At 45.1% G+C, this 26,682-nt stretch overlaps 1 protein-coding gene across 1 annotated transcript in view; it reads left to right on the forward strand.

The window, feature by feature from the left end:
- LOC120928310 (granzyme A-like) overlaps positions 1-26,682 on the forward strand; it is a 55,778-nt gene that overhangs the window by 21,793 nt on the left and 7,303 nt on the right. The window contains exon 4 of the mRNA XM_040339411.1: positions 14,019-14,279. Within this exon, the coding sequence (XP_040195345.1) occupies positions 14,019-14,279 (261 nt within the window). The remainder of the gene's footprint in view (positions 1-14,018; positions 14,280-26,682) is intronic.

Raw genomic sequence — 26,682 nt, forward strand, 5'->3', positions numbered from 1 at the left:
TAAAAGGTATACTACATACGATGAATTGCAGGTACTGAACCCCTTTCAACTTAAAAACTTTCCCATCACTTCCCTGTATTTGTTTTTTTCCCTTATTCTGTACTTTCACTGTCCTACAGCATATACATTTGCCACATGGGAAGAAACCCTTTAGGTCCAATTTTAACCGTTGGTTAGGGGGATCTAAGATCTTTTGTACTACTCGATCCCCAAAATTGGGTGCCTTTCGATATATCAATCGAGGTTGTGTAGGAAGGATTTGATTGAGATGTCTGTCCTTACTCAAAATGTGCCAATGTGTTTTTATTATGTTTTCAATCTCTCTATACTGAACATGGAATCCCGTTAAGAAGCTACACTGATGTTGATCTCTCGTTGATGAGGTATCTTTCTTCTTAAGGCACTCATGTCTCCCTAAAATATTGTCTCCTCGCTTACAGGCAGATATATAATCTGATATCAATTATTTAGCAGAGATGCTTGAAAACACATTGTTTAAGCACACAGAGGTATTTTGAGATCAGTTTGAGTATACAGTAATACCTTGGATTGCGAGCACAATTCGTTCCAGAAACATGCTTGTAATCCAAAGCACTTGTATATCAAAGCAAATTTCCCCATAAGAAATAATGGAAACTCAAATGTTTCGTTCCACAACTATTTATTCATAGGTCCATCAGTTTATAGTTCATATAAAAAGATTATATGATACTGCGCCAACCCTACAGTAATGCTACTATGCAAATAATAGTGTTTAAAGTGAACCAAATTTTAGACTGAAATAAATACCAGGAAAATTATATACTGGAAATGTATAACAAAATATGTACATATGCAAAAAAGGCGTGGGCAGTTAGGCCGATGTAATGACATATGAGGAACAATAGAACACCATTTTAATAAGTAGGGGTATGGGTGGCCAACAACAAAAATGGCGGTATAGGCATTTCCAGTTTTCGGAAACACACCATTGGCTGAATAGATTAGCCCTATGGGTACAAATACCTAAACTAACAAGGCGCCAGTAGCTTCCTGTGAAAGGCGTAGAGGCTTCTGGGTAAACGTTAGACGTCACATGTCACTTCCTGCCACTGACCTGCACGGAACGGAGGCGTAGAGCACACGCCAGCCGCGGTGACTCACACGTCTTTTGTACAGTACTGCTGGAAAGACTTGGTGCCGGTCTGGAGGCACTTATGAATGTGAGTATTGATTTTTACATTTATACTTTTATAATAAAAGCTCAATATATTGCGCAATGATCGGTTCCTTGCTTTTTATGAGAGCTTGAGAAAACACTAATCAGGAACTCTTTGAGAGGAATATTGGCATATTGGTCGAACGAACGGCAGATTGGTACCAGGGAGTGGAGTGATTAACCCTAAGATAAATCAAAGGCGTTTATACCATCTAGTTCTGGTGAGTGCCCACTTCAGAAGTTGGTGGCGGTGGCACGAATTGGTGGAGTAGCAGCTACATTTTTTTTTTCAGCAAGGAGTCACACTTAAGAGGACTGTATTAAATACCTGTGAAGAGGTTTACAGGGATTTTGCTATGGGCACATTTTAATGATTTATATATGTCAGCACCTACTGTATGTTATGGGATTTTTTCACAGGTTGGGGTTTTTTTTTGCAAATATACATATTTTGTTATACATTTCCAGTATATAATTTTTCTTGTATTTATTTCAGTCTAAAATTTGGTTCACTATAAACACTATTATTTTAATTGTAGCATTACTGTAGGGTTGGCGCAGTATCATATATTTTTTATAATTGTTTTTGTTTGAACACTCCACAACATTGGTGGTGTACACTGTACTGCAGCAGACCCATAATATTTAAAAAGACTGTTTGAGGTTTTTATTTTGCGCTGGTAACATACAAAAATATATATTTTTACACACAAAAAATTATAAAAAAGATTATAACAATGTGACCAGGTTGTGTAACCATAAAATGTCCATCCACAAATGGCAGCCTCCACAAGGGGAGTAGAAGCGAAATCCAGCAGGAGCTACAGAGTATAAAAGAGAAGAGAGTGTAGCAAGATGTTGCTAAATGTTGTACCTTCAATAAATGTAACCATATTGTAACACTTAGGCCAGGTACTAACGAGCAAACATGTACGGTGAAACCGGTCCGTCGGACCGTTTTCACCGTACATGCCTGCCAGAGGGCTTCTGTACGATGGTTGTACTAACCATCGTACAGAAGTCCGCGCGTAAACATTACGCGGGGCGTGTCCGCGTCGTCGCCGCGATGACGCGGCGACGTGGGCGGGCCTGCCATTTAAAGGCTTCCACGCATGCGTCGAAGTCATTCGACGCATGCGAGGGACGGCGGGCGCTCGGACATGTACGGTAGGTCTGTACTGACGACCGTACATGTCCGAGTGGGCAGGATTCCAGCGGACGGTTTTAAAACACGTCCAGGAATATTTGTCTGCTGGGAAAAGGCCCGGCGGGCAAATGTTTGCTGGAATTCGGCCCGCTCGCGCCTACACACGACCGAACATGTATGCTGAAACTGGCCCGCGGACCAATTTCAGCATACATGTTTGGTCATGTGTACGGGGCCTTAGAGGTGCCTCTCTTCTCTTTTGTATGCAGTTGTGACATGACGCTACTTGTATATCAAGACTTCGCTTGTATATCAAGTCAAAATGTATTAAAAAATGTTGCTGGTCTTCCAAAATGCTCTCAAACCAAGGTTACTGTACATTGCTTTTTAAGTTTCAATTCAAAGTTTAAATACAGCCCTACATTTATCAAAGATGCTTGACAAACTCATGGTTGATGCAAACGATAACCAAACCAAACCAAACCATAACTCCTTGAGTCAGCTATGGAAGCTTTGCCAGCAAAGGGAGACAGAGGAAAAGGACTAGTCACCAGGCATTTAGCTGCAGCTTACCCCTTTACCATGCCTCTGCAAAGTGTCTCAGATTGGAGGTGGTCATTTTTGTAGAGGCAGCAATGTTTTTCCTCAAATAAGAGCCTCCAGGGACACCATCAGGGGAGTACAGGCATTACACCTGTAAGGGGCCCGAATGTTCCCAGGGGCCCGGCCGCCCCCTTCTCAGCGGAGAGGAGAAAACTTTAATTTCTGTAGTCCCCCCTCCCCCTCTCATGTCGCGGCGAGAGAAGAGAAAACACTGAAGGAAGAGGTGAGTGAGATGCCAGTGTCATTTTCAACAACCCCAGCCCCCCCTCCCAGTTCTCAATTTGTGGCCAGCCCCCCCCTTCCCGGTTCTCAATGCACCCCCCCCCCCTGGTTCTCAAAAGCAAGAAAGGAACAGTTACACGAAAAAACGGTAATTGATGGTCGGATTTTAGAGGCAAGAGGGCAATATAAAAAATTACAAATTGTATTACAAAGTATGACAAAAGACAATAAAGATATAGAATATATAGTACATATGGACAATATCCTCTGTGCATCGTCTACGCGTTTCGCCGTTGGGCTTCCTCAGGAAATTTGACAATGTAAAGATATATTTCATTGTCTGAAATGAAACATATTATTAGCAAGACACCCACAGATAGCCTGCCCGACAATACACGAGTGTACTGCGCTCTGTATATGTCGGCGCAGTATTCAAACTCGGCGCAGGAAACGAGCGGAGAGGACGCGAGGACGCCGCAGAAGGACGCCGGACCCGACGAAGAGGACACCCGAAGCCGCAGACGGACGCCGGACCCGACGAGTCCGCTGATGGACGCCACGCAAGACACCAAAACTGTAAGTACAAAAAAACTTTTTTCCACAGAAATTCGGGGCAACTTTAGGGGTGCGCGCTATACGCGGGAGCGCGCTATACCCCGATAAATACGGTATATATCCATAGCGGGATATATTCGAACAGGCTGGACCCAAACTGACACACATAGACGCAGAATACATATAAATTTATAAAATAACTATACAAATTGACAAATAAAGTATACATATATATTCCCTAATTTTCATAGAGATCTATTAGTATAACATTAATAGTACAGCATATATATATCTATATATCTGCAGGCTATAACCCATATTTCTTTTCGACCTTGATTTGATCTAATAAGTTCATGACAATATAAAGTCAATATCAGTCTGTATGTCAGGCAGTAAAATATTTCGCTTTAGGAAGGTAGTGATTTGTATAGTGTATTTTAACGGTTATATGATAGGCAAAAAGTGGGGGAGGTCCAGTGGGACAAAAGGACAAAGGAAGTCCGATAAATTAGCACAAGGGCAAACATAAAAAAATATAATAAAGAATGCATGGGGACCACACCTACCTCCTGGTTCTCAATTCGCAGCAGGGGGCCTATGCCTGAAGCTGTGTGAGAGGCCCCAAAATTTCTGATGGCTGCCCTGAGAGCCTCCAGAAAGAAGAACTGTAAACAGCCCTGCAGGGACATCGCCAAATCTAATTTCTTTTTTTTTTTTTTTTTGACAATAATATTTATTGAAAATTTTGTAGTTATACAGAGAAAGGCAAAATATGACCAGAGCTATATAATACTGTGATTAGCCAGATCCATAACAGCATAAAAAAAGAAAAGAAACAAAAAACAAGGAGAAACACTTACATTAATGTCAAGCTAAGATGGTTGGTACTCCCATCTCACCCTCCCCCAGAGCCCCAAAAAGGGATCACACTGCCCCAGGAGTGAGCGACCCAGGAATACTCCCAAAATAACATTCACCCTATCAAAACTAACAAGGACATGGAAAGGCATGTTAATTTGTACGAAACTCTGATCCAGGATCAATTTGAACATAACTAGAGGGCCATCAAAACATAGGAGCCAGAAGAGAGGGAATTAAACCCAACACCTCTAAATCCGCTTAGGATACTCAGTAGACCCTCAATGCAAATAGTAAAACAGCATTCAATCAGGAGGGAAATGCCTAAGGGACCTAAAAGGTCCGTAAATGCATCGTTAGCTAAATTAAATAGACTAAGAAAGTATAGCAGAAGGAAGAAAGAAGAGAGAAGAAAAAACAGAACAAAGAGAAAAAATAAAACAAAAAGAGGAAGAGGAGAAGAACAGAAGGCCAGGAAACAGGAGACACACGGAAGGCCTAGCATGCATAGGATTCATGGGCAATCGGAGAAAATCAGAGTAGGACTCCAACATATGAGGCCCAAGGTTCCCAGGTGGATTTAAATCTATCTACATTATCCAGAATAATATTGGAAATCTTCTCATTAGTCATTATCCAGGAAATTTTTCTTTTGGCCAATATAAAAGAAACTGTAGGAGATTTCCAGGCTCTGGTAATAGTCATCTTGGCTCCCAAGAAGATAAAAAATATCAGCGCCTGTGTACATTTGGGAATTTTAGGGATAGGGTTGTTGAGTAAGGCTATGGTGGGATCATGAGCAACTCCCACACCCGTGAGTTTTCTGACAAGGTGGAAAATTTTATGCCAAAAGGATCGAATTCTAGGGCATTCCCACAGTATGTGAAGGAGGGAGCCAGTAAGCCCACATCCCCTAAAACACAAGGGAGAGGATTGCGGATAAAATTTTGCAATGCGGGTAGGTACCAGGTACCAGCGAGTCATGACCTTAAGGCTCGCTTCAACAAGTGAAGCATTCAAAATGCCCTTGAAGGAACGAGCTAAATTAGAGTGCCATCGTTCTAGGGACCAATCGAGGTCAAGGTCACGATCCCAGCCTGTCATGTAAAGCGCTTTCTCCATAGGCTCTGCCAGAGCTGAATAAATTAAAGAAATACCCCCTCTTGTGTCCATGGCCGAAGAACACCACTGCTCGTAGAGAGTCACGGAAGGTTGTACCGGGCAGGTTCTCCTAATCTGGTTTAAAAAGTGGGAAAGTTGAAAAAAGCGAAATTTTTCGGATGGGGGCATTTTTAGTCTAGAGATGCAATAGCTTAAAGTGATGGGTCCGTTAGAGTTGAAGAAGTGGCCAATTCTGTATAAGCCTTTGTCAAGCCACCATTTGAAGGCAACGATGTCTAACCCGGGGGGAATCGGGGGTTGTGGAATATGTGTGCCAAAGGGTGCCAACAGGATATCAGTGAATTCAGTTTGTGAAGTGAGTCGCATAGAGACATAGAATGGGAAAGTGTGGGAGCTAATATCGGGGGACGGTTCCTAGGGTGGGTCCACAAAAGGAAGTCTAGGGTAAACCCTGGGGTAGCGGTTCTTTCCATGGAGACCCAGTCAGGTTTGGGACCTTTTAGATATATTATCGAAAACTGGCTAAGTTGAGCCGCTCGGTAGTACCACCATAAATTAGGTAGACCAAGGCCACCCTTCAATCTAGGCCTAAATAGAACCGTCTTAGAAAGGCGGTTACCCTTCTTGTCCCAAATAAATTGAGTTATAGCGGATTGAAGAGAATCAATATATGTTTTGGTGATCGGGATGGGCAGGGAGCGGAAAAGATATAAGATTTTGGGCAAAAGGGTCATCTTAACCGCGTTAACACGGCCAAGCCAAGATAAATTATAAAGGGACCATTGGCGTAAATCTTCCGTTAACTTTTTAACCATGGGTGGATAATTGTGTTTATGTAGAAGCTCAGTCTGAGAAGTAAGGTTAATGCCTAAGTAGGGAATAGAAGCAGAGTTCCAGGAGAAGGGAAAGTGGCTTTTCAGACTATCAACTTGGGACTGAGGGAGGGAAACGTTGAGGGCTACTGATTTGGACATATTAACTTTGAGACCTGATACGCTACCGAAATCGTTAAGAAGGTGGAACACATTGGGGGTCGAGGTGAGTGGAGAGGTGATAAAAAGAAGGACATCATCTGCGAACAAGGCGCATTTATGTGTCGATTGGCCACAGCGAACTCCCTGGATGTCCGGATGATTTCTGATCGCGATAGCCAAAGTTTCAATGGCTACCGCGAAGAGAAGGGGGGAAAGGGGGCAGCCCTGTCTTGTACCCTTCCTGATTGAGAATTGTTCTGAGAGGTGACCCTGGAACCCAACCCGTGCTACCGGCTGGGAGTAGAGTGCCTCTAGAATTTTGAGAAAATTAGGGCCAAAACCCCATTTACGGAGCAAAGCGAAAAGATAGGGCCACTCTACCGTATCAAACGCCTTCTGTAAATCGATAGAAAGTAAGTAGCCTTCCTGGGGCGAGCCGCCATCCCAACCTGACCTCATAAGTGAAATAATATCTACTGCCCTCCGTATCTGGTCCGGTCCCTGTCTCCCCGGTATGAAGCCCACCTGGTCCTTGTGAATGTAAGAACCAATAAAGAGAGCCATTCTATTCGCTAAAACTTTTGTCATTATCTTCAAATCGTTATTAATCAACGAGATTGGTCTATAATTGCTTACTTCGCTAGGGTCCTTCCCCGGTTTAGGGATTACAGAGATAAAAGCTAGGTTCGCCGAGGGATCCGCCAAGGAATCCCTGCGCAAGGAATTAAAGAACCGGACCAGATAAGGGGCCAGAATCTCAGAGAAAGTTTTGTAATAAAGGTTAGAGAACCCGTCAGGGCCCGGGGCAGAGTCTGTCTTAAGATCTTTAATGACTGCACTAATCTCCGCTACCTGAAATGGTGAGTCAAGAGTAGCACGATGGGAGTCCAAAAGTCTGGGAAGAGGGACATTCTGCAGGAAGGCGTCAAGGTCTGTCTGAGAGTGTCGCGTGTCAGAAGAGTACAGAGTAGAGTAGAATGATTGGAAGGTCTTAAGAATTTTTTCAGGGTTCTGGGTTAACATTCCGTTCGAGGCCTTAATCTTAGGAATCGCATACGTCCGCAATTTGGGGGTGAGTTTGGCCGCTAGTTGAGGGCCAAACTTGTTCGCCCTCATGTAAAATTTACTATTTTGCCATTGAAGATGTTTATCCGCCGAAGATGTGAGGGCCAAGTTGAGCGCTAGTCTGGCAGAATCCAATTTGGTAAGGGAAGACCGAGATGGGTTTCGCTTATGGGACCTACTTAGAAATTTGAAATCTCTCTCAAGTTTTTCTATGTCCACCTTCCGTTCCCGCCTCAGTTTCGATGAAAGCTGGATGATCTTTCCCCTCAGTACTGCTTTATGAGCACCCCAAAGGGAGCTGGGGGAGATCTCGTTATTGTCATTGTTCTCAAAATATTCCCGAATCTCCTTCACCAACATAGTACAGTGTACCGGGTTGGAGAGAAGTGAAGCATTAAGGCGCCACGGGCGGGGCCCGGAAGGGGTAACAGTGTCAGAGAGCTTAACGAGCACCAAGGAGTGGTCCGACCAAGGGACATCAGAGATAGATGCATGCGAAGCAGCATGAATGTCAGAAACTGGTAAAAAGATATGATCAATTCTGGCATAAGTTTTGTGAGGTGCCGAGTAATGTGTATAGTCTTTCATTGTAGGGTTAAGTTCCCTCCAAGTGTCAATGAGACCTAGAGAGTGTAGAAGACGTGCGATGTGGAGGCTTTGTTTAGGAGGTCTTTTGAGGTGGGGGATCCCTGCTGTAGATTTATCAAGGATATTATCAAAAGTAATATTAGAATCCCCACCCAAAATCACCCTACCCTCGAAGTGTGGTGCGAGAGTGGAAAACAATTTGGAGAAGAAGTGGGTTTGTCCACTGTTGGGGGCATAATAAGAAACTAAGGTGTGGACCCTGCCTTCTATCGATCCCTTAACAAGAATGTATCGACCCTCCTTGTCCGTGATAGTTGAGGAATGTATGAAGTGGGTCTTTTTTGAGAAAAGTATAGCCACCCCTCTCTTCTTAGACCCAGCATTAGCTAAGAAAAAGGTTGGGTATCCGCGATGGAGAAAAGGGGGGTTATAAGTGTTGGGGAAATGGGTCTCCTGGAGTAGGACGACGTCAAGGCCCCTAGAATGGTAACTCTGGAAAGCTTTGCGCCTTTTGGACGGGGAATTTAGACCTTGTGTGTTGTGTGAGGCCACCCTAAGAGCAGCTCGTCTAGGAGGTGTTTCAGCCATGGACCAAAGAGGGTGTGCACGAGCACACGGGAGAAAGGCTTACCTTAATCCACAAGAAGCCGGGAACGCGTAGAGAAGAGTCAAGGAAAAAATCGCAGTTGCTTTCTGGATAATGTGAAGGCCTTCCGTGTGAGCACCTGGAGGATCAAAAGAGCACAAAAGGAAAAACATGATGAAAAATATTCGGACATGAGGATAGGGAGAAGAAAAAGGAAGGGAAAGAAGAAAAGAAAAGAGAAAAGAAAAAAAACAAAACAAAAAAGAGACCTAGACAATACTGACTAGGATAACAAGTAACTAGGACTGGTCAGCCCAGTCCTTGACTGGGACCCAACGCAAGGATGGGCCCAGTAAGGTGACAACCCCTATGGGGGTCGTATACCTGCAGTCACAAGAAGAGCAAACTCTGTCTTGGTACCGCAGAGGGAGTGGCATGCTTGACCGCCCCAGCCCAAAGGCCCACAGTAAAACAATTAAGCTATAGGTGGGAGACCTCTAGGTACATGGGCCAAGGAGAAAATAAAAAAAAGGTAGTTAAGATTGTAATTCACTAAGAAATGCTGGAGCTCAAAAAAATATGGCAAATAGTGTAACCTATGTCTATCAAATAGGTCATAACCCCGCCGTCCCCGGGGGGAGGGCTGGGTCAACAAGGGATGACAAACCCAGTGAAAAGACCATTCTTGAGGTCTTTAATAGAAAAAAAAGATAAGTAAAATAATGAAATAAAAATAAAGAAATAAAAATAAGAACAAAAAGGAGCCAAGTGAATGGCACAAACTCGGTGTGTATAGTGAGCAGCACTACACCGGCGGGAACCATGACACCCGAGACATGGTACAATAGTTCCAAGGAGATGAATCTAAGATGCACAGTCATCTTGGAGGACGAGAGTCTCTGGGCCTCTTTGGCTGCTGCTTGTTCCACAGCGGAGTGATGGGGCTGCCGGTGGGAGGCCGTTTAGACGATCCAGGACGGAGAGAAGGCTCCTGGGGGGGCATTTCTTGATTGATGAACCCAAGGCGCAGTAGTAGTTGTTCACCGTCTCGGAAATTCGAGAAACCGTAGGATTTATCTTTATAATCAAACTGAAGACGAAATGGAAAGGACCACCTGTATTTTATGGACTTCTGCAAGAGAACTCCTAAAAGGGGCTTCAGAGATCTCCTCTTCTGGATCGTAGTTGGAGAGATATCTGCGAAGATCTGTATCCTGTTCCCCTGTATGTTAAGGTCATCAAGATTACGGGATCTCCTCATAATTTCTTCCTTAACACTATAGTAGTGGGGCTTAACCACCACATCCCTCGGGAGACCATCTTGACGAGGAGGTTGTAGAACTCTGTGGGCCCTGTCCAGTTCGAGCTTATGATCAGGGATGTCAGGAATAACGGTTTTAATGAAGGATGTTACTACGTCGGGGATATTAACAACCCCCTCAGGGATTCCCCTAATACGAAAGTTATATCTCCTGCTACGGTTCTCCAAATCGTCAATTTTGGCTAGCGCGATTTCAAGTTGGTCCTGCAGAGACTGTATACAGTTAGTATTTTGGTTGGTGCGGGCTGCAGTGTTATCTACCGCCTGTTCAATGGTGTCCATGCGGGTCCCTATATTTTGTAGGTCAGCCTTAATGGAGGATGTAATCTGCGCTGCAGTCTGCGTTAACCCTGCAGCCAGCATGTCAGAAAAGCAGTTAAGGAGTTGTGCCATGTCGGTCTGTGATGGCTGAGGGGTGGTAGGGGGCATCTGGAATCCAGCATGGCTCAAGGGGGTTTGCAGCATAGGGGTATTCAGCATGTCTGCCATAGTGCGGCTAAGGAGTGATTCTGTGGAGGCTGGGGATGCTGCTTGAGGGGGCGAATTACTCACAGGTGTTGCCAGCTGTAACATAGTGTGCTGGATTGGGGACGGAAGGTCCGCGATAGTATCCGGGTCTGCTGTATCTCCACGAGGAGAAGCTGCGGCCGCCATCTTGGAGCCTGGGGGAGCCGCGAGGCCAAAGTCCAGCTGGCGGCTAATACCTCGCCTGTCGCCGCTGCCTGACATCCAGGGGTATGCTCCACTCCTTCCGCTCCCCTATCCGACCTTTCTCGGGACTGTTCTCCCAGCTATCAGCGCTCTGTGGGCCTCGGTGTGCTGAGGCGGCACGGAGCCTCCGTTCAGAGCGTCTTCCCGGAAGTCCCGCGCATGCGCACTCCAAATCTAATTTCTAATCTCCTGAGACAAGCAGTCAGAGGCAGCAGAGCCATAGCTATAACACTGCACATATACATCTATGGTTTTCTGGTCAAAAGGTAACATTTTCAGGGTGATGCTTAGGCATAATTTCTTAATGTTCCATATAACATAGCAAACCTTCACCCTATGAGTCCAGGTCCACTTTATTGGGCTATCAACCACAGTGGCATTCACTGATGAATCCATGGAGCGGAAGAACATTCCAGAAGTGTCCTGTTCAAAAGCCTTGGCAATCAATATTTTTTCCAGTGCTGTTAAGCAACTAAAAGACTTGTCAGCTCCAGTGACAAGTGGCACACATTGGTTATAAGTGAGTATGCATTATACAGGGGCTCAGTGGCGGCCCGTCCATAGAGGGTGCCCGGGCGCCGCCCCCCACTCCCCCAGTCAGTAAAAAAAAAAAAAAATGTATTTAAACATGTGCAGTGTGGGTAGCGCCACGTCTGTGCAATCACGGGATTGCAGACAAGGCACTACATTGGCAGCAAAAAAAATGCCTTTGTGGCGCTCTCCATCGCGCCACTTGTTTCCGGCAAGATTGACTGTATTGTTATGGCTCGGGTGCACACTTTCTGTGTGCACCCACACGTCTCTGTGCTAGTCCCGATGTCACAGGAAGAGCAGGAAGTGACATCGGGACTCTCGAGCTCAGTGCGCCTGGAACTGTTGAACAGGTAAGCTGAGCTATGCTGCCTGCAGTAACAGGTCGGAACCCCCTCCCTGCTTATTCAAAGTATGATATGTAATAGCGGGCAAAACGGACCCCATCCCCCACCCGGCTTGTAAAAAAAAAAAAGCTGACCCACCACTCCACAACCACGTGCATTATACATGGTTGCATGGAGGTTTCAGCGTAGCCCTATCTACTTGAGTGGGTCACGTTCACAGTCATGTTCATGTTAAAAATAATATGCGGTTTAATTTTTGCATGTGTACAGCCCTGAGTGACTGCATACCTTAGGTGGGTGGCCAGGCTACCAACCAGTTTGCAATTCTTGTTTTAAAAAAAACTCTTGAATGCACAGTTACATACAGGAAAATTAAAAAAAAAACTTGCTTTGCATGTGACTGAGTTGTTTAGAGTGAACACAGGTCAAATAGGAGTACAATTATAACAGACTTCTGATGTAGAAGGAGAGATTAGTGAGCAATCACAAGGACCCTAGAAGGAGAATGGAGATAAGTTTCCTCTGTGAAATTAAAGAGTATGTAAACCCTGACAATGAATTTCTCTTATTGGTTTGTTAACAACACTATGGAAAGCTATGTGGCATTTTTGTTAAAGGCATTGCACGCTTTCAAATGTTTTTTCTGTAGTTATAGTCCCAGACAAATGTTTATAGCAGCCGTAACGACATTCAATCCAGCCCCCCCGGGCTTGTTAAAAAAAAATGTATTTAACATTGGGCGAAAATAGCGGCTTATTCAAATGTTTTTTTTTTAATTTATTTAATTGGTGGAAATAGCGGCAGGAAGGGAAATCCCCCCCCCCCCTTGCTTATTCAAGTGTTTTTGTTTTTATTTAATTAGTGGAAATAGCGGCAGGAATGGAACCCCTCCCCCCCCCGCTTATTCAATTGTTTTTTATATTTAATTGGTGGAAATAGCGACTTGGGACTGGAAAGTTGCAGGATAAGTCGGACCTGATGAGAACCGTTCATATCTGTGCAACTTCAATTCACAGCGACTTTGAAGTAGTCCCTGCATTACTTTTGTTCCACTTTGATGTGACTTGAGGTCCATAGACCTCCAGAATACACAGGAATTGCTTCAAGTCGCTGCAAAATCGCAGCAAAAAATTGTGGCAAAATCTTGCGACTTTCAGGCTAACACAGTCTGAAAGTTTGATGCGACTTAAAGCAATGCCTGTGTATTCTGGAGGTCTATGGACCTCAAGTTGCATCAAAGTGCGACCAAAGTAATGCAGGGACTACTTTAAAGTCGCTGTGACTTGAAGTCGCACAGATATGAACGGTTCTCATTGGAAATCATGGGGTACGACTTGTCATGCAACGTTGAAGTCCCAAGTCGCAGGACAAGTAATGCAGTATGTCTGCAGTTTCTGGTAATCTTGTGTAGTATGACTGCAGTCTCTGGCAATCTTGTGCAATATGTCCGCAGTCTCTGGTAATCTTGTGCAATATGTCCGCAGTCTCTGGTAATCTTGTGCAGTATGTCCGCAGTCTCTGGCAACCTTGTGCAGTATGTCCGCAGTATCTGGTAATCTTGTGCAGTATGTGCGCAGTCTCTGGTAATCTTGTGCAGTATGTGCGCAGTCTCTGGTAATCTCGTGCAGTATGTCCGCAGTCTCTGGTAATCTCGTGCAGTATGTCCGCAGTCTCTGATAATCTCATGCCCATTTAGAGTCCTTCATAACTAACAGTGTAATTTTTTAGTTTGTTTGCGTCAATCTGTAAGGCTGCGCTATATACCATGATTTGTGATGCTGGGGCTATATACTCTGTTGTGATGCTGAGCTGTATACTCCTGACACTATGAGTGGAAGCAAGTGGAATACAGGGGACGGAGTGGGTGTATTCTATAGGGGGTGTGGCTTATGAGAAGTGGGATGGGCCAAATGTGGAGGGGCGGGGTCTTGTGCCCCCCTATCCTAAAATGTCACCAGCCGCCACTGCAGGGGCTTAATAAAACTTTTCTTTGCACCATGTTCACTGCATATAAAAGCTAATATTGCTGTCTATGTGTATTATTCATGCCATGAGCAGAAATTTGTAGTATGAAGAGAAATTAGAGACAAAAGGCAGCTGGGTGTATATTTGAATTCATCAGATATACATGCTAAGTAAACTTTTCTAAATGTGTAACAAATGTGTGTTGTATGATTTATGTCCTTGCAGTTATCTAAGAAGGCAACACTTGGGGATGCTGTCAACACCATTCCATTACCAGAGACATTTGAAGACATCCCAGAAGGCACAGTATGTAGGATAACTGGATGGGGAACAACTGAATCAGGCAACCATTCAGACACACTAAAAGAAGCCCATGTCGCAATACTAAAAAAAAAAAAATGCATTAGAGACTGGAGACACAAGTATTTAATTACAGCAGATATGATTTGCACTAATGTGGGTTCTGACAGACAAGATACTTGCAAGGTAAGAGTAACTTCCTTTTTTTTGTATTCTCGCAAACCACTTTCCCTCCAGTGCAAGAGGACAAGAACGTTTCTTTAGCCACTTCTCCTCTGGAGCAATGTGCATTTTTGTCTTTAAATTTGCTTAAAAGCAGAGTTCCAGACTTTTTTTAGGTTTATTACAAGTCAGCAGCTACAAAAAGTGTTCCACGGTCCAGCGACATGGCCGCCTGGAGCTCCGCTCCTCTCCCCCCCTCTTTGCCAGCGCCTCCATTCACTCAAGCTTTTGGCTTCACAGCCGGGCATGCACTGCACATGCGCGAGCGGCGCTGCGCACCCTGAGTGGACAGGCGATCTCCTGGGACCTGTCACGTGTCCCAGGAGATCGCCTAGAGGGAGGGGTCGTCTAAGGTGAGAGGAGGCATCACAGAGGCGGTCCCTGGGTGGAAGTAGGAAGTGGGACAAGAAGTCCCATGCCTACCGAAGCCCCCACTCCCCCCCCCAGAAAAATGGGGTGATGAGTGCTTAAAGCGGAAGTTACATTTTTGGTGGAACTCCGCTTTAAGATCCCTAGAACATGATATATTTTCTGAATACAGAGGCTCTGCAGAATAAAAAGATGGTAGATACAATTTAGTTTTGCACAACTGTTTATCAAATCTATATTTTCAGAAAAAAATCACACTAAAATGAATATTAGTGCACACAAACACTATTTTATCCCCAGTTTTTTGTATAAAATAAAAGATGACTTGGGCGGAGATACAGGGGGGAAGCTGCTACCTAAATGGGGTAAGTACTGAGCTGGCAGGCAACGGGCAAGCAGGCGAGCAACGGGGTGTCCAGGTTTGTTTGCCGCCCACCCAGAAAAATTGAGCACCAGCCGCCAATGTTAAGCCCCAATATTGCATGTGCCTGCAAAATGTCAAAAGTACTTTTGTACTTTTGAACAAAAGTTCATTTTGTTTTTGTTATTTAAATATATTTTACATTTTTAACCCTTTTTAAATGAGCTTTATTGAATTTAGCAGGCGAAAGGGACTCATTATGGAGAAATCATGGTCTTAATAGACCCCTAATGTCTCCCCTGCCCTCTGCTCTAGCAGAACGAGTACAGGACTGTGTTCAATCAGCTTTTTACTCAGCTATTCAGCTGAAATTTTTTTAGCGGTGAACCGGAAATTACCAAAGTTGAGCACTTCCTTTGGGTTCACACTCAACAAAGCAAAACATTAATTCCCCAAGCTATTCTTGCTTGCCGTTCAGACAGCTCCTTCCAAGCATGAGCCCAGGAACCAGGGCAGGGTTACCCTACAACCATCCAGATTACTTGTACAGAAAATTCAGAAGCCTTGTTTTTACCTCTGTACAGACACAAAACCAAATCAGTCATGTCTGGTTCTATTTAAATCAAACATGTCAGAGAAATACAATTTAAAGAGAATTTGTTTTCTGGTAAAAAAAATACTGCATTTATATAGTGTATAACTTTCCTACGGACTAAATAATATACACTAATTTGGGTTATTTTCACCAAAGAAATGTAGCAGAATACATTTTGCATGACGGTAAATAGCATTTCCAAATGGAGGTAAGCAATGGCAACCTTCGTATTTTTTTTAGCACAGGTTTCTTTTAATTGTTGTTATGATTGGGGGGACGTATTTATGAAGCAACAGTGAACAAAAGGCATTTTACCTCCCTGGACTTCACTTTAATCATGGGTTTGGAGGCCCTTTATCAAACGGCAAAGACCAATATAATGATTTTTCAGCAATGTCCATCAATACATAAAAAATAAATAAAGTTCATTGAAAAATCCGGGGGCGTGGCCTGGCGAGCAGCGTGGATGGACGCTGAGTGAAGGAGCTCCGGTCCTAGTGTTGGAACAGGCACTGCAAACACCGTCTTTCCTGCGGAATATGAGCACACGCATCAAGAGGGGGACCCCTAACAGGCAACTGAGGTCGATGGGCACCCCAAAAGGGAAAACCAACCCAGCCAGCCTGAACAAATATCGCTTTAGCAACAATCACTTGAAAGCCAAGATGGCGCTGGCTCATGATCCGGAGAGGAGAGAAGACATGGAGGATGACGAGGTCTCTCTCCCTGCCTCAGAAGACTCTAACAGAGACAACGCTCCTCCCGATTGCCCTCTAAATTATGCCACTATGATGGAGATCGCAGCAGACATAAAGAATTCGTTCTCCGTCGCCATAACGGATATTAAAACTGAACTACTCAGGCTATCAGAACAAATGGCGGTTACCGAACGTGCAGGCAAGAGACGAGATCGCGCTCTCACGAGGCTGGATGACATCGCAGAGGTTCATTCACAGCAACTAATAGACGTCAACCGCCAAATCGAGGATTTGGACAACAGAGGCCGCAGACACAATATCAGGGTAAGAGGAGTCCCTGAGTCGATAACCCCGGATCAAATCAGGCCCGCGCTAGCATCCATCTTTAACGGCCTACTAGACAGACCTGAAGCCTCGCCTATCGATTTCGACAGAGCACACCGAGCACTGCGACCAAGAGCCCCGGACAATACTCCCCCGAGGGATATAATTTGTTGTCTCCCGAATTACCCGCTGAAGGAAGAAATCCTGCAAAAAGCCAGAGTAAGCGACCAGATTATATATAATGAGGCTGACATCCAGCTTTTCCAGGATCTGTCGCCGATCACGCTCAAAAACAGAAGAGCCCTAAAACCTTTACTAGAAATCCTGAAGTCCAAAGGAATCAGCTATAGATGGAAGTTTCCATTCGCCCTACAAGCTGCATTCAATGGTAAACAACATCTACTCAGGATTCCGGACGAGCTGCGACAATTTTGCGAGAGTCTCCAAATAGCTCCGGTGGAACTCCCGGAGTGGTACGCAGAATTCTTGATACCCCCAGCTTTCATACACCAGCCTCTCCAACATGATCCATCCCCGACCAAATCTCCCTATCAGGCTGGCAAATACAAGAGAAGCTCCTACAGAGGGAACCAAGCCTCACCCGCAGCCAAGCCTCCCAGATCCAGGGAACACAGATAAGACGCAGATCCCCCGTTGTGGCACACACTGGAAAGGCACCTGCAAAACGGTAAACCTATTTACATTTTTTCCCACCATGTCTTCACTCTCCATTTATATTCATCTCCCCCCGCAGACTTCTCCTTTCTCCCCCACCAACCTCATGCTAACAACCGGCCGTACGGAAGATATCTCTCCAACAAGTCCTACTGCCACTACTGAGATTTGTTCTTTCTTTTCTTGCAAAACAAAACTGTCAGCCATCGGAACACCCCACATGGATTTGACGGTCCTCCCTGCGGTCATTACCTGACGAACTCTGCCCCGCATCGAGTCTCAGGTCAGATTTACTCTTTGTGTTGTCCCATACAGGCCTCCCCATGCCTACAGAACTGTAACAGTAGCTTTTCTTTGCTGGAACTTACCCGCAGCGACCACAGCATGCATCGGATCCCCCCTGGCCCAGTCGCAGAGACAGATACTTCAACCGCTTACTCCTTCTACATTTTACTTTCCAGTACATTGGTAATCTAACTCCATTTATCCCTCCTCCCCTTTTCTTTCTTTTAAATTTTTCTTTCTCTTTTATTTATTACCTTTTATTTTTAATTTTTATTGTGTTTATGGTATATACCTGCTTAGATAACAAGCCTTGATATGTACTGGTAACGGGAGAGAGGGGGACATCCCTAGGTTTTAGCTACATGGTCTTTGGTTGTGGAACAGGGGGGGTGGGGGCCTACTGCCCAGTATGCCTGCCCACTGAACCTGGGCGGGAGGAGACGGGACGGGTGAGTTGGATGCGGGCCGCGGAGACGGCTTCCATACTGTCCCTACGTCTCTGCACGGACATATGACCCGACGTAGGACACGGGACCCGCGCTTAAACCCACTTAACTAAACACATCAAACGTAACTCCGGATCCAACCACCTGAGGGACCCCTAAACACAGCAGAGAACCAAATTGTACTACATATTATGTAAAATCACCATCTTCCTCCTGTGGTCCATGTATAGCTGGCACATATATAACTTACTAATCACTAAAACACGATGGAATGTGAATTATCTGGCTACATATAATAGGCAACATTGGACCCTCTATAACCCAACTCCCTGACAATTACTACAACAACGTAGATATTAACACTGTTTGGTGAATTGAGGTTGTAATACACTTGTTACACGCTGGACATCATTGGACCATGGACAGGAACCATTGCATGACTTCCATTCCTTTACATCACCTTTTAGTATAATGCTCTAATATTTAAGTCCTCTCCGTCCCCTCCTGTCCCCTTCCCTTTTTTTTTTTTTTTTTACTCTATTTTATGCTTAATTTTTGCCTTGTCACCATTGTATTATCCCACCTACAAGGGGATCCAAGGGGAGCAATGCTAAACGCGAGCCGATGTACCCCTCAGGAGAAGACGAACCATATGCACCCTTCACCACCAATTAGCTGACAGTACATGAGACTATAGTTTGCCTCACTCGGCCAGTGAACACACAGTTAAGCCTCTAATATGGGAAGGCATTAAGGGTTGATGTCAACACACTTGCTGATTGACATATCCGACACACTTACACCCGGGACAGACACAATGAGGTATATGAAGACCGCATGGAATCACCAGCTGGGACTACATATATGAAGTGGTAACTTAAACACATGTTATGATACTGTTATGATATTGATAGTATATCTGTTAGAAAGACTTACCAATAGATGCTCTTATATGATTTAAACGTGTTGTTAGATGCGCCCTCACATCCAATGGTAGTTATTTGTTGAGAATTACCGTGAACATACGCCATTGTTACTAATGAGACAATTTACCTTCAATGTTAAACTTTCAAAGTTCTCAAACAAAAGTCTTAAAACTCCACACTGTTGTCATAAGACCAGGTTGGTTTATTACTACTAGCACTATCACCATAATCTACTCAGTTAGGAACCGCTTAATGCCACTCAAGCGTGACGGACGTCACGATGCTCAGTGTGTGCCACCTAAATTAAACTATGTTCATAAAAGACGGTTATGTTAAACATTCTTATTATCCCTACACTACACAACCCTGTTCCGACCCCGGACCATACTGATACTACTCTATTATCACAATAGTACATATTAGTATATCTCTATTTTTCTTCTCTCAAACAGCAACAACCCACTCCATCCACGAGAAATCCTCCCACGCAACCACCAGAGTCAACTCTTGACATCCCTGTTCTCTGTGTTAACAAGGGTGTCTACAGGCCCTATCCCACGGGATTATAGAAGGGCCAAGACTCACGTGAGTCGTCTGTCATCTATCCACACAGACCTCTCTAATTCACCCCATATTCCACCACCTACCTCCTCCCCCCCTACCCCATCCCAACTACATTATCCTCCCCCCTCTCTTTCTACCCCCACCCTCCCCTTTTTTCCTTCTCCTCCCCCCCCCTCCCTACCCCCATTCCCTCTCCTAGACCTCATACACCACAAATATGGCTTACTCATTCCTAGGCAAATCCCCCACTCTAATTTCACACAACATCAACGGGCTTAACATCCCTGAAAAACGCTCTAAATTTCTAAAGGAAATCAGGAAAACCAAACCCTTACTAATATACCTTCAGGAAACCCACTTTAAGGGTCAAAACATCCCCAAGATAACAGATAACCTCTACTCGGTAGCATACCACGCAACCAACCTTAATGCTAAGACAAAAGGAGTTTCAATACTGATTAATAAAAACGCCCCTCTCATTGTCAAACAAACCTTGATAGACCAAGACGGAAGATATCTCTTCCTGAAAGGCACATGGGAGGGCACACCTGTTACACTAGCTAACGTATACTTTCCAAACAAAAACCACACTGCCTTCTGCGGGACGATCATCACCCAGTTGAAAAGCTTTGCTGAAGGTTGTATACTCCTAGGTGGTGACTTCAACGTCCCACTCTGCCCCTTATGAGACACCTCTACAGGCCATACCCACGTTACCTACAGAATTCTAAAAAAAACTAAAAACCCAACTACAATCACTATCCCTGGTAGATTCCTGGAGAACAGGCTGGACTTAATATTTATCACACAACGGGATCTCCCCAAATTAACTAGGGCAGAGATAGGCATCATCTCCCTTTCAGATCACGCCCCAGTGGCACTCTCAGTCACCTTTGGGGCACCCAGAAGCAACAATTTTAACTGGAGACTGAATGCGGCCTTGTTGACAGATCAAACGATACAGGACAACATTCACACCTCCATAAGAACTTACTTTGAAGTGAACAAAGACTCAGACACAAACCCGTTAAACAACTGGGAAGCACATAAGACAGTCATCAGAGGAGACCTTATCAAATGGGGGGCAATACGGAAAAAAGAAAGAGACAAAGAAATTACCTCACTTTCCAACAAAATAGCACTATTAGAACTACAACATAAGAAAAACCTATCATCCCAGGTAGAAGAGGAACTCGCTGATAGAAGAAAAGCCCTGACCCAACTGCTTAATCTACAGACACAAAAAGCTCTCCTATTTAGGAAAAACATTTTTTATGAACACGGCGACAAAAGCGGCAAGTACCTTTCTAGAGCATTAAAAGAAACAACGGCTTCGAATTGTGTACAAGCCATTAGAAATAAGCAAGGTAATCTCGAACATGACCCAGAGCGTATAGCAACACTCTTCCATGACTTTTATTCAAAGCTATACAACCTTCCTCCACAACACAAACCTACCAACACCACAACCACCAGAGATGAAATTATCACAGAATTCCTGAGAGAAAGTAAACTACCATCCATACGTGAGGAAGATGTAGGACCTTTAGAAGACCCGATAACTTTAGCTGAAATACAAGAAGCCGTTAAATCATTAAAAGAAAGCACAAGCCCAGGTCCCGACGGGTTCACGTCACAATATTACAAAACTTACATACAATTATTATCAACTCCCCTAGTTAAAGCACTAAACTACCTAGCCAAAAACAACCACGATTCGGCATCCCTACTCACAGCGCATATTGCTATAATACCGAAACCAGACAAAGATCACACAGAGTGCGCAAACTTCAGACCAATCTCACTACTGAACGTAGATATCAAACTCCTAGCGAAAATATTAGCAAATAGATTGAAACCACTCCTTTCCCAAGTAATCGGCCCAGAGCAGGTAGGCTTCATGCCGGGCCGGGAAGCGAGAGACAACATCGCCAAAGCCCTGAGCCTGATTCACTTCGCCAAGCAGTCAAAGATCAGAGGCCTTCTCCTGTCAACCGACGCGGAGAAGGCCTTTGATAGAGTCTCTTGGGACTACATGTTGGCCACATGCGCACATGTGGGTCTAGGGAATAGTATGCTCAGTTGGATTAGTGCTCTCTATAAGAACCCTAGGGCCCTAATTAAAGTCAATAACACTTTCTCTGATCCCATTGACATCAGGAACAGCACACGTCAGGGATGCCCCCTATCCCCACTATTATTTATTCTTTCATTAGAACCCCTAATTAGAACGATAAATTCCTCTCCTGATGTCAGGGGGTTTAAAATACAAGACAGGGAATATAAGATAGCCGCCTACGCGGATGACTTATTGTTCTTTGTCTCCAAGCCGCACATATCTATGCCCAACATCCTAAAAAATTTTAACACCTTTGGTTACGTTTCCAACTTCAAAATCAACAACAGTAAATCTGAAGCACTTAATTTGTCCCCTGAAAGTAAAGAATTTGACTTACTAAAATCCAACCACAGCTTTAAATGGGAACAAAAGAACCTCAAATACCTGGGAATAAAACTAACCCCCACGACAGATGAATTGTACTCCGCCAACTTCTCTCCACTTTTACAATCCATCTCCAAAGACCTACAGAGATGGTCCCCTAAACTCTTTAGCTGGTTTGGTAGAGCCTCCATTCTAAAGATGACGATTCCGCCAAGACTATTGTACTACTTTAACGCCTTACCCATCAAACTACCAGCATCTTTCTTCACAAAACTACGCAGTGCCCAATTAAAATTTCTCTGGGCAGGCAAAAAACCAAGACTCAGCTTTGCCCAACTCACACAACCCAAACAAAATGGAGGAATTGGCCTCCCAGATTTCAAGAAATACTATATGGCTGCACATATAACCAGACTTATAGACTGGCATTGCCACCAATCAACTAAAGATTGGGTACAATTAGAAACACCCCAACACGCTAAAACAATCGCCTTCCACCCCTGGACCGACACCTCCAAATCTAAAAACAGATCCACACACCCGCTAATAGCCGCAACACTTTCAGTGTGGCACAATATAGCCTCAACACACAACCTGGCTTCGATACCAGGCCCCCTAACCCCAATAACTGACAACCCAGACTTCCCACCAGGCCAAAATATTCACATTCCAAAATCAACACTGCCTACAGGAAAACTTTTAGCTACACACTGTCTTTCTGGCAATAAAATGAAAACCCTTGAAACTCTGAAAACAGAATTAGGAGGATCGTTTCCGAGATTCGGGTTTTATTTCCAAACTCAAAATTTTCTTAAAACAGCAAACACAAATTGGCATATAATAGGAAACTCTCCCAACTGGAGCAAATTTGCTTGTCAGGCACCCAGATCCTAAAAACAACCTCAATGGCCTACTCCTGGCTCCTTTAAATGAATGAACAGGCGCCAAATAAACATAAAGACCAATGGGAAAAAGAGCTCAATACCACACTGAGTGACGAACAATGGAGAAGAGCCAATATTTTTGCACACAAGTGCTCATTAAGCACAAGATACCAAGAAATTTCTTATAAAGTTCTTACCCAGTGGTACGTCACTCCCTCAAAAATCAAAAAATGGTTTCCTTCGACCTCAGACATATGTTGGCGTTGCAAAAGCGAAATTGGCACATTTTTACATATCTGGTAGTCGTGCTCCCCAATAGCTAATTTTTGGTCCCAAGTCATTAGATCAATCAAATTAATCACAGATACAAGTATTCACCTTGATGCTGCTGCATGCCTCATTCATGCCAATCACCTCTCGATCAGTTCCTACAAAAAGTCCCTAACAAGACACCTGCCAACGGCAGCAAAGACATTGATACCCCTACACTGGAAGTCCACTAAATGTCCATCAATAAAAGACTGGATAGATAGAGTACAATATATGCACAAAATGGACGAGCTAGTCGCCATGAAGAGAGAAAACACAAACAACTATCACAAAACCTGGCAACCTTGGGTGTTATTCCTGTATACCAATGACTATCAACTATTGAAAACCTGAATCTATAGAATGTTATTCCTGATGTCTATCCTAACCTATGTACTTTCACCTGTTTTTGAATATATGAAGATACTGTATTGCCCTCATAACAAACCAACTTATCTACTAAACTTACAAAATGCACCTGAATTGAAATACTCAATCTCTCCCTTTTGTTTTACCTCCTCCCCCCCCCACTATAACAATCCCTTCTCCAACGCCTCCATCTCCCTCCTACCCCCCCTCCTCCCTTCCCACCTTCCCCCCCCCCACCCACCATAAAATGTTATTTCTGGACCCCCTGTTCAATACTATGTACAATGTACCTCTTTTACGCAACATTTTCATTAATAAACGTTTATTGTGAAAAAAAAAAAGAAAAATCCATGTTATTTATTAATTGAGCCCAAGGGGAGATTCCACACATCCATCCAATCCTGCAGCGACCAGGGCCGATCCTAGGGTCACAGATGCCTGGGTGCAGAAATATTTCTGGTGCCCCCACATGGGCGTGGAAATCTAACTAACTCCTCCCCTTTACAAATGTTTCTATGGCTATGACTCAAACACAGAGCTGCTCCCTTAAGAAGTCTTCATTAGTGTTCTCCATCAGAGCCCCCCACAGCAGCTGTCCCCCATCAGAGCCCCCCACAGCAGGTGTCCCCATCAGAGCCCCCCCACAGCAGGTGTCCCCATCAGAGCCCCCCCACAGCAGGTGTCCCCCATCAGAGCCCCCCCACAGCAGGTGTCCCCCATCAGAGCCCCCCCACATCAGGTGTCCCCCATCAGAGCCCCCCCACATCAGGTGTCCCCATAGATCAGTACTTGTCCAATAGATCCATGTAGCTCGGGCAGGCTGGAAGCAGAAGCACATTACAGGGGGGAGGGCATATGTGGCATCTTTGGTTACTTGGAGGGTGGCACTTAGAGAGCATTTCTGAGAGTGCATGGGATGATTGGCAGCAGCTCAGGCCAACCCAGAAGCCTCTCATCACACCGCCTATGGGAGAAGAGCTGACACACGCAGAGGGGGTGGGGCAGACAGGAGACTGCTCCATGCGCACCAGACAGAATTAATTAGTGGAGCCTAGTACCGGAATAGGCTCCGCTGTTGTACCCAGCCTGAATTCCGGGGACAGCGGGAGGTATGCGCTCTTGTCAGTTGCCAGCGGAGAGAGCAAGTAGGATGGGGAACCGCAGCACCTGCTACATGCACTCCGCCTCTGGACACAGACAAGGAGGAGGGAGGGGAGCACTTTGGAGTTTCAGCGCCCCCACCTCTGCGGCGCCTGGGTGCGGAGCACCCCGTGCACCCTGCCTAGGATCGGCCCTGGCAGCGACAATACTTATTAATGATTGATCTGATATTTAGTAACCTTTGTTCAGAGGACCATTCATAACAGATGCCTTTACTTGTTTCAGTGGCTAAAAGTTAGAGAGTGCGGATTCTGGGGCTGTGCTCTCTCCTTTTTAGTTAAAAGTGAGCAATATTGCTGAACACAACTTAGCTTACTAGTAGGGGTCCAAAACAGCCCCTTTCCTGTTTAGTGTCTTTATAAAAACAACATAACTACCGTTAAATTATATAACAAAGAAAATACTGATGTTAAACAGTGGTAAGTACAGTATAAGCATAACAGTCAGTATTTAATAAGATGACACGTGACAAGGGGGCTCATTTTAAAGTTGTTAAGTGTCTATGAACCAGTGAAGAAGAGAGCAACTTTTTCTTTAAAAAAGCAGATATGACAGTGCGCATGCGCGCGGCGCCGAGGACGGTCATGTGCTGATCGAGCTCCGCACAGCCGCGGCCCTTTCAGCTATCAAAAGCAATCAAACGGGCGGATCGACCCCTAGTGAGCACACCCCACAACTCGGGACCGGACCATGCAGCGGAGGACCGCCGGCAACAAACATAACCAGCGCCGACCCTCCCAGCATTCTCGCAAGACGCGCTCACAGGCCCAGCTACACTCCCCTCAGCCTAAGATGGCGTCGGGCAGGGGAGACAATACACGTGGCGGCTCCCGGGACCAGCCGGAGGATCGGGCGGAGGAGGTGAGGAGGGGAGGGGGAGGCACGGACCGGAACAGCACACAGACTCAGGCACATTCACCCTGGGGACAGATGCAGCCGGGTTTAGTAGCTGGAGGAGGGGTTGTTTCTCCCCTGCATCAGACCCCCCTGAGTGTGATGGCGCTGAATGGAAAAGAAGCGCTGATAGGAGGCCAGAGCTCAGAGACTGATACACACGGCCCTGGGAATATAATTTCGATACAGGCTGAAATACACAGAGACCCCTTCTCTTCACAATCCCAGGTTGGGACCCCCTCCCCATGCTCTGACCTGGATCGAGGGCCCCACCAATCCCCCATGTCAGGCTCCCCTGATGGAGCATTGCTGATGTTTACTACATCCCCTGCCTCATCCACGGACAGACAGATGGCTGAACTCGCTGAGATAACATTCAGCCAGGGAAGTTCTGCGCTCCTGATGCCCCCTGCCCTTGCCCCTGCCCCTGCATCCTCATACTCTGGGGATACGGTGCTGCTTGCCAGGTTCTCGGCCCTTTTACAACAAGAACTGACAAAAGCTTGTACAATGATTACCTCTGGGATAAAGTCTGATTTTCAAAATATTGGAGCACGGCTGGATAGCATTGAAACCAAAATGGACGGCACGGTTAAACGTGTTAACCAAAACTCCAAAATGATCACATCTTTACAAGACCAATTGGATGACGCTAAAGCAAAGATTGAAGATTTGGAGAATAGATCTCGCAGGTACAATTTCCGGGTGCGGGGTCTCCCAGAAACGGTACTGAATCTGGAGGAGACCGTACACGCTTTGATGTCACAGTTGATCCCGGACATTTCTCCTCATCAGCTAGAACTCGATAGAGTGCACCGCGCCTTAACGGCCCCCAGGCCGGACGGCCTGCCACGAGACGTTATAGTTAAGCCGCACTACTACAGGATCAAGGAGAAAGTGATGCTGGAGGCCAGGCAGTTGGGTAACGTAACTGTTATGGGATACCCGGTCCAGATCTTTGCGGACATTTCGCAATCAACGATCCAGAAGAGAAGAGCGCTTAAACCCCTTTTGTTTCATCTTATAAATCGCCACATCAAGTATCGCTGGTCTTTTCCCTTCAG

The sequence above is a fragment of the Rana temporaria genome, chromosome 1 (assembly GCF_905171775.1).
Source record: "Rana temporaria chromosome 1, aRanTem1.1, whole genome shotgun sequence".
Lineage (NCBI taxonomy): Eukaryota > Metazoa > Chordata > Amphibia > Anura > Ranidae > Rana > Rana temporaria.